This window comes from Arachis stenosperma, chromosome 9 (assembly GCF_014773155.1).
Source record: "Arachis stenosperma cultivar V10309 chromosome 9, arast.V10309.gnm1.PFL2, whole genome shotgun sequence".
Classification (NCBI taxonomy): domain Eukaryota; kingdom Viridiplantae; phylum Streptophyta; class Magnoliopsida; order Fabales; family Fabaceae; genus Arachis; species Arachis stenosperma.
In genome coordinates, this window is record NC_080385.1 from 147,209,932 (window position 1) to 147,224,250 (window position 14,319).

The following is a 14,319-nucleotide window of genomic DNA, read 5'->3' on the forward strand; positions in this document are numbered from 1 at the left end:
CTATTAGTATGTTGCTTTCTTAATTATTTTATTATTTTTTTGAATATTGTAGGAGTTGAGAAATATAAATTTTCAAACTAATGCTTCACAAAGAAAGTCTTCTTTAGATATCTATTTGGAAGAGTCAACTCTTGATATGAACTCTAAAATGGATGTCTTGCAATATTGGATGTCTCAAGCCCATCGCTTTTCTGATTTAGCTTCCATGGCTTGTGATGTGCTTAGTATTCCAATAACTACGGTAGCTTCAGAATCAGCCTTTTTCATTGGTGCACATGTCCTAAATAAGTATAGAAATTATATTTTGAATAAGAATGTGCAAGCTCTTATTTGTGCTCGTAATTGGATACATGGATTTGAAGATGATGGTAATTTACTTTTTAATTTTTTTTTGTTAACTTCTATTGGCAATAAATAATGAATGACTTGCATATTGTATTTATTTAGTTTTCTACTAACTAACTTTAAATTGTAGATGCTGAATTTGAGTGTCAAAATGAAAGTGACAAAGAACATTATAAAGATAAAGTGGATTCAATCAATATGATACCTGGTATTTTATTAGTATTGTCTAATTGTTTCAAACCATGCATTTTTTAATTCAATTCTATGAAAAATCTTTTTCTGCCACTAAGTCACTAACTTTTATTTGATAATTTATTTTTCTTTCTATTGCAGGTGTTGACTAATTTGGTGGATTGGATAAAAGATTTTGGGGATTACATTGTTTGCTGCTTTTGTAAAATATTTGCATGCCATGTAATCTGTTAAATACTTTCTTTTCACCTTTGTGTGACTTTTTGGTAGAATTATGATGTTGCTATGTTGGTTTATAATACTCTATTAACTATATGAGGGAAATTATAAATACCCCTTTAATTAGAAATATTAGAATTGGAAATATGGAATCACTAATTGGATGTGAATGTGGTTCTGTTTTGAGTTAAAACAACAAATTTAGAATATATTAGTTACTCAAATCAAATGTATTTACTTGTTTACTAGAACTTTAATTTTATTTGTGCCAAACAGGATTTTTTTGTCCAAATATATACACCAGTTTTTTTTCTCAAAATTGGACTTTTTAAGCTTTTTTTTTCAAAAAAATTTCAAAAAAAAAATTTTAACAGATAAACGGGCCAGCCCATTTAACCCGTTGGGCTGGCCATAAACGGTCCGGGCTATAAAATTTAGGCCCGCAAACAAAGTGGGCTTAAATGGGCTAGCCCATTTAACCCGTGGACTAATCGGTCTGGGCTTAAATGGGCTGGGCTGACCCATTTGACAGCCCTAAAGTTTTGTATCAAGTCCTTTGCCAAAACAGTTTTGGCGATTCATTTTTTTTATTATCTTAAAAATACTAAACGACATCAGAATCCCACAAAATTTATATCCGCATGACTGTCTCGGACCAAAATTTTTAACAAATTAAGGATCATAAATGTCTGACCACTAACTCCAGAAATAAAAAAAAAAATTGTGGCTTCTCAGTCGCCTACACCTTCTTGTAAGAAACTCATTAAAAATTCGATTTAACACTTCTAGCCTCCAAAATCGGTGAGACTCATCTAGACCATTCCTCTTCCATATTCAACTGGTGTTAGATCTATTGCTACATTAAGATGGGAGTTACGCCTTTTGAAAATTGAGTAAAAATCTAGCAAACCTTATTTTTCAATTTAGCAAGCATTGTTGCTTTTAATTTGCATAACTTTCACCATAAGGTCTCAATTAACCTGAATTTTGGACTGGAGACTCTCAATCCATACAGCAACAATTGTGCATTAGTTGCACTCCAAGAGCTGATCAGTTTTAAGAGTTATGAGCATTGGAAGTTACTATCACAAGTATTGAAATATGATCTTTTCTATTTTAGGCTGTGATCTTTAAACATTTATATCTTCTAATTCTTAACTACTAAAATTTTGAAATCTTAGAGTAATAAACTAGATTAAATAAATTTTTAAATAAAATTAATTTCACTTATAAATTTAATGTGTGGAGGTTGCATCAGTTAAACGCACAAGTCGGTGTACCATTTTACACTTTTTGTGATTAATTTTTCAGGGCATTTTTTCATGTGCTTTTCCATTTTTTAATAACTTTTAAGGCTTGAAAAATTAAACTCCAAGAGTACTATTTTTTCAGCCATCAAATACATGAATTATAGGCATTAAATATTTATATTTTACATATTTAACAAGTCAAAAATAGAGATAATTTATACAGTTTTTAGAAGTACAAATTTTACATAAAATTATCATAAAGTGGCTCATATAAACACTAAATCAAGTACAAACATATTCTAACTCCTTACCCTTATCACTTGTTTGGGTTAGTTCTTAAGGTCTTTAAACACCAAAGATCACCTAAGCAAAGACAAGAAATTGGTTAGTAACTCCCAGTCCCCTTGGCCAAACCATCATTCTAGCTAGGAAAAGTGATGAATTTCGGATGCCTTTGGTGTGCTTCCTTAAGACCTTCAAGCTAAGAATGATTTTCTAGAAATGAAAAAGAGCAACTTAACCCCTTAATTTCATGTTAAAAACTGAAAAAAAACGGGGGTAAAAGGTGATAGTTTACCTTGCTGGAATTTATATAGTGCACCAAAAAAAAAAAAAACAAGAATTTAGGCTTATAATGCTTAAATTCTTGAAGAATTAGTCAAGAACAATGGTTTAACATTATGAAGAGCTGCTGGAAATGTGTATGAACTCAACAAAATCTTTAATAATCTTTCTCTTAAACTCGACACATTTTTCTCTCTTTTGGTCACTAATTTTTTTTAACTTTTGATTAGCATTTGTGTTTAAATAAAGGCTGAGGTAAGTATTGTAATTAAAGTGGTAAAAACATGAATTAATAATAGTGGTAAAAGGGTGCTGAAATTTTGTGGTCAAGGATGAAGAATGAGATAGAAATGGACGTGAAAACGAGAAAATTCGTTCAGCACTTGCATGTCGAGTTTATTTGTAGTTAACCATAGTTAGTTGTTCGGGGTTAAAAATACTGCAGAGAAGAATAAATAGTAGAAATAATCTTAGTCATATGAGTGAGAGAGGGACATGTTATTTGGAGAGTATGCAAGAGAGAATTCGAAGTCTTTAGGAGGTGTTTGTGAAATACTAGTTAAAAGTTTGTTTCGGATTAATTTTTTTTGTGGTGTAAAATAATGAGCGACTGAGATTTATTCTTAAAGAAATAAATCAAGAATCAATGGCTAAAATTAATTTTAAGACATAATTACTAAGGTAAAAATTACTTTTACTACTGATTCTGATTCTGAGATTTTTGAATGCTAACTTTTTTTCACCACTGCAAAACCATCTAAAAATAAATTTTGGCTCAAAAAATTTCTAGTGATGAGGAAATAAATCAATGGCAAGTGAGTATTTACTTTTTACTAGTCAAATTTAACCTGGAAAGATTAATAATTCTCATAAAGTTAAGTTTGACCTATTAATTATAATTTTTAAATTTATTTTCATTATTTTTTATCATTAGGCCTACCTCACTAATTCTTAATGGGTAATGGTCTTGAATTTTGTAAAATAAGTTGTAAAATAGCCTGAAAAATCAGTTTACCAAAAATCGAAACCTTACAATATATGTATCGATAAATATTACTGTACAATACATATAGTGAGTAATACTATATGAATATTATTATATGAAAAATATCTTGTACCAATATTAACGTTAAAACCTTAAAATAAGATAAAAATTATAAGTCAAAGAGCTAGTTTGGATTGACTTTTTAAAAAAATATATTTTTTATTTTTTTAAAAAATCTTCTTTTAACTGACAAAAAATATTTTATATTTGGATAGATTTTTAAAAAGAGTTTTCAAGTATTAAAAATATTTTGTACTTTTACTTTTTTCTTAAGGCAAAGTATTGCTAATTTTTTAAAAAAAATAATTTTTTTAATAAAAATACTTTTTTTTAAACGTATTCAAATAGGTTTTAAATTGGATAAAAGTATTTTATTTTTTTAAAAAATATTTTTTTAACTCAAAAAACCCAATACAAATTAACACAAAATTCCGAAATTTTTTTCGCTATATTTAGAATAATTACGCGTTATACCATTTCTACATTTTTATAGACACAATAGTTGCATACAATGTTTTTCAATTAGTACCAATTTCTATCAAAAGAAATAATGCAGAAGATGTTATTCTCCAAAAATATTCCAAGTCTATAAATTATAAACCCACACACCTTATAAATTTTTAGCATTATTCATGCGGGTTAATACTCAAATTCGTCCCCGAAAGATTACGCGATCTTCATTTTCGTCCCCGAATAATTTTTTTAATCAAATTAGTCCCTAAAAGTTAAAAATTAAGTCAAATTAGTCCTTCTGTCAGATGGGCGATGACGTGACACGTTAAGTGCCACATGGCATGATGACGTGGCACGCCACGTGGCAGGTCAACGCTACGGTCAACGCCACGTGGCAGGTCAGCGATACGTGGCACGCCACGTGACAGGTCAATGCCACGTGGCAGGTCAGTGACACGTGGCATACCCGTGACATGCCACGTGTCACTTGACATGTACAAAAGATTTTTATAGTCAAAATAGTCCTTGAAAGTCCAGATATAAGTCATTTTCATCCTTCAAATTTTAAAAATTAGTCAAACTAGTCCTTATATAATTTTTTTTTATTTTTTTCATAATATTAAATTTGAAATATTTTTTGATACTACCAATTTTAATAGAAATGTAATTGACAAACAAAACATTAGTAATTGTATCTTTTCTTTTTAAATTTTTTTTCAATAAAAGTATCTCTCTCCTTTAATTCTTCTCAAAATCTCTCTTATTCTTTTCTATTCTAAAACATTTTTCTTACATACATTTTGCTGGAGTATATATATATATATATATATATATATATATATATATATATATATATATATATATATATATATATATATATATATACTCAAAATTGAAATGTATGTATTTATTAACCTAAACAAAATTATATGCTTGAATTGAATGGGCTTAAGGCCGTGGTTGGTACATTGAGTCCTAGTTCTATATAAAGTATCTGATCGGTTCAGCATAGACTTAATGAACCTATGCTTAGAACGGGAGGATCATTTATACCGCATAGGTAACTACTTTCATGGTTGCGGTCTAGGAAAAACTTTTCAGACATCTTCTTTAATGAAAAAGGTTTTGTTTTAGAATATTTGAGAAATTTAGCAACTCTTCAAAAAGGAATTTTTGGAAAGACTCATAAGACGAGCAATGATCACTAAACTCTAAGAATGATCTTATTTTTACGTATCTTGTTATAGCAATTTCTGTAATCCTCTAGTGAGAACAAGCGAGGACGACGTTCTCACTCTCCTACAGGTTATTCCTTTTCAGGATATGGAAGATGAAGCTTCAGGAGAGTTATGTTTATTTTCTGTTTATTCGGTCTTTTTGTATCACCGTAGCTATTATTTTTTCCTCGCCTCTATCTTTATTAAGTTTGTAAGAGGGATAGGAAATTATGATATATATATATATATATATATATATATATATATATATATATATATATCTTCAGGTTGTATCTGAATTGCATGTATATGTATGTTTAGGTTTTCACGAAAAAGAGTTATTAAAATGTGTTATGCGGTTTTGAGTTTTAAACAGGATTATATTTTAGTATTAAATATTAGAAGAGCCATTGTAATACTCGAATTATCAGAGTGGCGCAGCCGGAAGCGTGACATTTTGATAGTTAGGGTGTTACAACTACCATTACATCTTATATGTAAGTAATACCGTAATGGAAAAAAATATGTAGTAGAAAAAAAATAGTGGTATAACTTTGTTTAGGTTAACATACATAAATTTTGATTTTGAGCATATAACTTTGTTTAGGTTAATAAATACATACATTTCAATTTTAAGTGTATATATATATATATATATATATATATATATATATATATATATATATATATATATATATATATATCCAACAAAATATAATAATGTAAGAAAAATGTTTTAGAATAGAAAAGAATAAGAGAGATTTTGAGAAGAATTAAAGGAGAGAGATAATTTTATTGAAAAAATTTTTTAAGAAGAAAATATACAATTACTAATGTTTTGTTTGTTAATTACATTTCTACTAAAATTAGTAGTATCAAAAAATATTTCAAATTTAATATTATGAAAAAAAATAAAAAAAAATATATAAGGACTAGTTTGACTAATTTTTAAAATTTGAGGGATGAAAATGACTTACATTTGGACTTTCAAGGACTATTTTGACTATAAAAATCTTTTGTACATGTCAAGTGACACGTGGCATGTCACAGTATGCCACGTGTCACTGACATGCCACGTGGCACTGACCTGCCACGTGGCGTTGACTGTGGCGTTGACCTGCCATGTGGCGTGCCACGTCATCATGCCACGTGGCACTTAACGTACCACGTCATCGTCCATCTGACAGAAGGACTAATTTGACTTATTTTTTAACTTTTTGGGACTAATTTGATTAAAAAAATCATTCGGGGACGAAAATGAAGATCGCGTAATCTTTCGGGGACGAATTTGAGTATTAACCCTTATTCATGCTTAGAGCTAAAAGTAAGTCAAGTTAACTCATGAGCTAGTTCGAATTCAATTCGTTAATAGTTTGATAAGCTAAATTCGTAAGCTGGTGAATCGAGTTTGAACCTGAAATTAATTAAACTTATAAATTAAAGGAATAAGTATTGTTTTGGTCCCTCACGTTGAGGGTCGGAATCGAACCCGTCCCTGGTGTATATTTTGATTTAAAATCATCCTTAAAGTCGTATTTGAATTTAAACTTGAGCTTGGATAAGCTCAACTCATTGGTTCATGAGCTGGCTCGATTATATATATAATATTAAAAATATAGATTAAATTTATATAAGATATGCGTATTAATAATTATATATATATATATATATATATAATAGTAATATATAATTTTACATATATATTAATATTATTAATTATTTAAAATTGTACAGTAATTTTTTATATATAATTTTGATATAGGTTATAAATAAAAAATTTATAATTGATAGATAAATAATATATAAAATTTATTTTTTTAATATTTTTCAATATATATAAATTATAATTTGTTGATATAGAATTATAGATTATATTCTTATTATTTGAGTTAGTTCGTGAGTTCGAACCAATTTGTGAGTTTTTGTTGAGTCGAGTTTGAGTTTACGAAATAAGTTCGATTCTTAATGAGCCAAACCATGAGTCAAACTTAAATTTAGTCTAGCTCAAATCAACTCGACTCACTTCCATTTCAGCTCTACTCACACCTAGCTTTTTTCGAAATAAAAATCTCTCTTAACATATGATTGTGTACTAAAAATATAAACCTTTTTTGTACATAAATAATTTTAAGAATGACCTACAAACATGGTCAAACAAGAATTAAGTTCCTCTTAAAGGTATTGGGTAAAAGGATGGAACCCAAAAGAACACTTTGAGGAGTTGAATTTCTCTTCAATGGGAACTAAATTGGTGGAAGTGGATTGGTTAGATTTGGAGTGTAAAGGTGTCATCTAGTTAAAAGAAAACCAAACTAGATGTCCCTTCACTGATGTCACATGCCATGAGCTTTAGTTTAACTTGTGGAAATCAACTTCTTACCTTTCCAGTTGACAAGACTTGAGGTGACAGGAATACCTAAAGATATTTTGGAAAAAGCAGTAAACCAAATATCAGATTAAAAACTATTGGACAATAAATTTCCTCTTCATAATGGTTTTACACTATAAAAGGACCTCAAGCCATCTCTTCAAACCATCATCTTCTTCTTCACAGACCTTCAACCATACTTTCACCTTCACTTTCACTACTTTTCACTTTCACCTTCACCTTCTTCTAGACCTTTTCGACTTCTGAAGCTAATAAGCTAAAAAATTCATATTTTTCTCTACCCAAATTTTCTTTCATTGTTCTTCATTTCATTCACCACCTTCACGAGTAAAAACTGGCGTTCTGGTGTTCCACCAAAACACTCGACAACTATTAACCAACCCCTATCCACTTTAAACAAAGCTCATTTGTCCTCTTGTGACATTAGTGGAGGTCTCAACACTTGTTCTCCACCTCTATTTCTCATCGTTAGTTCTTGTATTGCTTCTTTGCCATTAATAGAAGTGTTTTTCCTCACAAGTTTACTTACCTCGAATCTCTCATCTTAACCATTATTTTTCACTTAATCTACTTTTCACGAAACTCACCCGAATCACTTGGCGACTCCACTGGAGAGGAACACTTCGACGTGATGGCTGAGTCTCGCAATACTCATCCTGGGCAGAATCGACCACCTAAGCGACATTCAATAACTCCTTGGAACCTCAACCTCAACTTGGGATCACCTCAAGATGAGGACGAGCACAACCATGAAGAAGAACACATGGAGCAGCAGAATCTGGGTGCAGCAGGAGAAGGAGCTCATTTCTTCACACCCCATGCTGGAGGTACCACTGGCATGCACACTCATGTAACCATTCCTGCTCATGTGTACAACTATATGATAGACAACCAAACAAAGATGCAAGCTTTGATCACAGAAATGATGGCTAGAGATCAAACGAGGTATAGAACCCCTTTCACCGCCTCCATTTGCGAACCAGGAGAATATGGAGGAAGACGAGAACACCCCAATCACTCGTAGGGAGTTGGCACATATTCTAAAAGGCAAATAAGAAGCAAGTGAACCCACTTAGGAGATAAGTCCACCATTCAGGCATCATAATTTGGCAAAACCATACCCTAAGGGGTACCAACCACCTACCTTTCATAAATTTGATAGTACCGGAAGCGCCAAAGAACATATTCTGTCATTCTTGGACGATCTCGGGGTGTTCAGGAACCACCAGGAGCTCAAGATCAAGGAGTTCTCAAAATCACTTACAGGAAGGGCGTTCACGTGGTATTGCAAGTTGAAAGCCAATAGCATCAACACCTGGGAGCAATTAGTGACAGAGTTCTGCAACAAGTTCCTAGAAGAAGAACCCTCCATGCACATCATGGACCTGGGGAGAGTGAAACAGAGACAAGGAGAAGGATTGGTAGCATTCGTCAAAAGGTACAGAGATCAAGCTTTAGTTTGTATAGACACTCTCCTAGAGCCACAATTGGTGTACGGGTGTATTAGAAATGTGAAAGATGGATCCAAAATTTATCTTTCTATGAGCAACATAAACACTTTCTCTGAGCTCTTAAAGAGAGCATCTGACATAACCGAGGCAATGAAGCGCAATGGAATGAGATCTAAAGAAGTTTCTCCTCTAGAGGTGTGTGCCGCTGATGGTAGGGGCAGAAGGAGTTCCTATTCTAGGGGTGCTAAGAGAAACAATCCTCCACCCCTACTATCTCTCTCCAGAGCTCAGGCCATGGTTGTCGTAAATAGATGGTTTGAGGATGGAACATTGAACCCCAGAACAAATAGAGAGCCACCAACACCTAAAGACTTAAGAGATCTAAGATATTGCATGGTACACCGGGAAAATACTCCTAAATGGAGAACAAAACCAAGAGGGTGTAAGAAGCACTCCTTTTCCTCAACATGATGTTGGAATGATAGGCGTTGAAGGAGAGGTAATGTTGACAGAGATCGTAGGTGAAGCAGAAGAGATGGTTACCATGGAGGAGTCCCTGGATGAAGACACATTGACAAGAGGTATTTTGAAGTCTCGAGGTTGCAGAATCATGTTCAACCAACTTGGCTTGGAACCCCACATTCAGAAAGAGGTGGCCAGAGCTCTAATAGGATTCGTTCAGAAGCATACAAAAAATTTTAGAGGCATTAACGCTCCGCTCACAAGATTAGCAAAGGCCCATGCAAACGCCCTGGTGTTTCGGGACCCTGACTCATTCAATGGGGAGTTCTACCATAATAAACCTTTGTACGTGGAAGTAGTGGTAGAAGGCATGAAGGTCAGAAGGGCCTTGGTGGATGCTGGATTAGGGGTAAATATCATACCCACTCATATATTCCTAGAAATGGGAGGTTCTGCTGATCAGATAAGGCCTACTCAAGTAGGGCTCAATGCTTTTAATGGAGCGGGCATGAAATCTAGAGGGTGTGTTAATGTTGTCTTGGAAGTTGGCCCCATAAAGATCAATAATAAGTTTCATGTGGTGGATGGAAGCTCTAGCTACCACATCTTACTAGGACGTCCATGGATTCATTTACATTGGTGCGTTCCTTCAAGTTGGCATCAATGCATAAAGTCTAGCTGGAGAGGGAAGGATATTAGCATCTCAGCCACTGTAACACCCTTTGATGCGGGAGAAGCACATTTAGTGGATGCGAGTTTTTATGAAGAGCTAGCGTTACCAGGGGTCAACAAAATAAGGCCTGTGCCGGAATGCGCCATCGAAACACCTAGACAAAAAACAGTACGGAAGAACACCCTAATGGAGGAAGCACCAAAAGAAAACACCAAAAAACGAGTAACAACAATCGAAGACCTAGGGCTTCGTAAGGAAATTCTCCCAGGTGGAAGATATTGGTGGTGTATCCTATAGGAACTCGGGGGTCCAGCAGAGGAAAATTACCAGAACTCCCCTGGCCCCGACATCCTAAGTGTACAAGAGAAAGAACATCTGTAAAGCAACATAGAAGATGCCCCTCTCCAACTCCAAGATGAAGCAAAGTTGGAAGAGATTAATTTAAGGACTAAAGAACACCCGAGGCCTTTGTTCGTGTACAAAGCTCTAGGGGAGAAGGAGAAAAGGGATTTGATAGCGCTATTAGCAGAGTTCAGAGATTTGTTTGCTTGGAACTATGATGAAATGTCGGGGTTAAACCAAAACCTGGTAACCCACAATTTAGCTGTGAGGAACGGAGCAACTCCTATCAAGCAAGCTCCTAGAAAATTCTCCAATGAAATAGAAGCTCAAGTAAAGAAAGAAATCGAAAAGTTACTCGCAGCCAAATTTGTCAAACCAATACAACATCCCTCTTGGTTAGCCAACATAGTGCCAGTGAAAAAGAAGAATGGGTAGATCTGGTGCTGCGTGGATTTTAGAGATCAAAACAAAGCTTGCCCTAAGGATGATTTTCCCCTGTCAGATGTTGATAGAATGGTAGATGCTACAGCCGGATTTGAAAGATTCTCCTTCATGGATGGATTTAGCGAGTACAACCAAATCAGAATGGCTCCAGGAGATGAAGAAAAGACAACATTTTGAACACCCGTAGGTAATTTTTACTATACTGTCATGCCTTTTGGCCTAAAAAATACTGGAGCAACCTACCAAAGAGCCATGACTGCTATATTCCACGACATAATGCATGACTTTATGGAAGACTATGTAGACGATTTGGTTGTCAAATCAACATCCGAGAAGTAACACACAGAACACCTCAGATGCAGAAAGTATAGACTCAAGATGAACCCCATGAAATGTGCCTTCGGGGTGTCATCTGGAAAGTTCCTGGGATTCAGAGTCCACAAAGGAGGCATTTCAGCTGACGAGAATAAAATCAAAGCTGTCCAAGACATGGAACCCCCGAAAGACATCAAGGGACTTCAGAAGTTCATAGGCAAGTTGGGGTACATTCGAAAATTTATACCAGCATTAAGGGAGCTCTTAGGACCCCTAAGACCTTCGTTGAAAGAGAAGAACACCTTCAAGTGGGAACAACACCACCAAACTATAATGGACAAGATCAAGGACGTTCTCACTCACACCATGACTTCCCCTCAACCTGGTGCACCATTGAAGGTATACTTAGCGGTAGGAGAAGAAGCAGTTAGTGGGTTAATTACACAAGAGAGTGAAGGCAAAGAAAAACCCACCGCATATGTCAGCAGAGCCATGAAAGGGCCAGAACAAAGATATTTCTTACCAGAGAAATATTGTCTCGCTCTGGTGTATATCTCACAAAGATACCGACACTACTTTCAAGCACTCTAAGTAGAAGTCGTATAAAAAAATGAAGGTCTCAGATTTTTAATCGAAAAGCCAATATTGACCGGAAGAATGAGTCATTGGGCACTCCTAATGAGCGAATATGATGTGAAATTGGTGACACCTACCGCCATTAAGAGCCAAGCTTTGGCTGACCTCTTGTCAATTTGTCTCGAAAAAGCAACGATTGAAGAGTTGCCGGATCAGATTCCAGGAACAATAGAGACTATTCATGCTTGCAATGAAGAGAAAACATGGACCCTCATGTTTGATGGAACATCCTCGAATCCTCAAGGAGGGGCAGGAGTTGTCCTTATAGACTCCCATGGAAGAAATCTGTCCTTCATGTTTCGATTAAATTTTTCTTGCACCAACAATGAGGCGGAGTATAAAGCACTAATGCTCGGTCTAAATATGGCTCAAGAAGTTGGTATCAAAAAACTCCATGTCAAAAGAGACTCCAACCTAATAATACAACAGATCCAAGGAGGATACAGCGCGAAGGAAAGAGGTCTGGCCTTATGCAGAAAACAAGTGTGGTGCATGATGAAGGTATTTGATAAGATCTCATTTGAGCATGTACCCCGAACAGAAAACAAGCATGCGGATGCTTTAGCAACATTGGAGAGTAGAGTTACTATTCAAAATGGACAACATGCTTTGGAACACCGAGTAGCTGAAAGTCCTGCCAGAGAAGAAAGGATGTCTGTGGAAGAAAAAACCAATGATTGGCGAACGCCTATATATGAACAGCTCAGAACGCTCAACATCACCAAAGAAACAAGAGGATTTTGCCTCCTCAATGGGCAAATGTTCAAAAAGATCAATGATGGACTCCTCATGAAATGTGTAGGAGAAGAGGAAGGGAAAGAAAAAACAGAACAATTGCATGGAGCCACTTGCGGAGAAGAGGGCCCTGGTTTGTACCGAAGGCTCCAGAGGTGGGGTATTTATTGGCCAAAAATGAAGTCTCATTGTGATGAATTATAAGCTTCCTGCAAGGCTTGTCAAGAAATAAAAGAGAGTATGCAGATATGTAATGTTCACAATTAGTAACAATCCATTGTAGAATACCTCGATGCTGGAGTTTTACCTTCAGAAAAAATAGAAGCTAAGATATTGAAGAAGAGATCAGAACGCTACTTCTTGCAGAAAGGTGAGTTGTTCAAAAAGAGTTTTACTGGAGAGATGCTGAAATGCGTTCGAGATGAAGAAAAAGATAAAGTCTTGGAAGAAGTCCATCAAGGAGTATGTGGAAGACACCAAGGAGGAAGGGCCTTGTGGTATGAACTAATCAGGATTGGCTATTACTGGCCAAAAATCAAGGATGATGTAACCAATTAGGCCAGGAGGTGTCCACAATGCCAAAAGCATGCAAATTTGATACATGCGCCAAGCGTGCAAAAGAACAGCCTCAAAACACCATACCCATTCCATACCTGGGCGGTAGATTTTGTGGGACCGATCAACCCCCCATCAATGGGGAAGAAATAGATTCTAATTGCAACAGAAAGCTTCACCAAGTGGGTGAAGGCTATAGCTGTCAGGGAAGCAAATGCTGAAGCAGTCGTAAGATTGATCAAAGAAAATATAATATGCAGGTTCGGGCTGCCAAGTGTTCTAGTGTCCGACAATGGAACCCACTTTGTTAACCAAAGAGTGTGGTGTGTTCTTAAACAGTACGAGATCAAACATCACAAGTCTTTCCCCTACTACCCGCAAGGCAATGGCCAGGCAGAGGCTACTAACAAGAGCCTTTTGAAAATACTCACAAAGATGGTGACCGACGCCCAAAAGGATTGGAGTGAATACCTACCACTTGCTCTTTGGACTTACAGAACAACCAGACATGGAACAACTGGAGTAACACCCTTCTCGTTGGTTTATGGGGTTGAAGCTGTACTGCCAGCAGAGATTGAAGCCAGGATGTTGTTAGGTGAAGCAAGGGATCGTGAAGCTGAGTTGCAATAGTTGGAAGGAAAAAGAGAAGTTGTGGGAAGCAAGATGGAAGAATATCACCGGAGGCTAGCATTAGCTTATGACAAGCACGTTCGGCCACGGGTGTTCCTAGAAAGAGATCTGGTACTAAAATCAGTAGACGCAATAATGAGGAAGATTTCTTTGCCAAAATGGGCTCCCAAATGGAAAGGTCCTTGCATTGTTTCTGAAGTACACCCCAACGGACACTGCATCCTGCTGGACCCATATCATGGAACAACCACCGGCCATCAATTTCAAGTACGTTAAGAAGTACTATGCCTAATTTCAGTTTTAGGAGTTAGAATTTCAATTCCAAATGGCTTCTTTATCAAGAGTCAATGTTTATGTTATATTATTCTGTAAGCATCCTGCAATGCATGAAAAAAAAAAAAC

At 35.3% G+C, this 14,319-nt stretch overlaps 1 protein-coding gene across 1 annotated transcript; it reads left to right on the top strand.

The window, feature by feature from the left end:
* Nucleotides 1-12,018: 12,018 nt before the first annotated feature.
* On the top strand, nucleotides 12,019-13,917 carry LOC130950053 (uncharacterized). The gene is made up of 3 exons (XM_057878616.1): nucleotides 12,019-12,865; nucleotides 13,016-13,102; nucleotides 13,457-13,917. The coding sequence occupies exons 1-3, from the start codon at nucleotides 12,019-12,021 to the stop codon at nucleotides 13,915-13,917; spliced, it is 1,395 nt and encodes a 464-aa protein (XP_057734599.1).
* The last annotated feature ends 402 nt before the right edge of the window (nucleotides 13,918-14,319 follow it).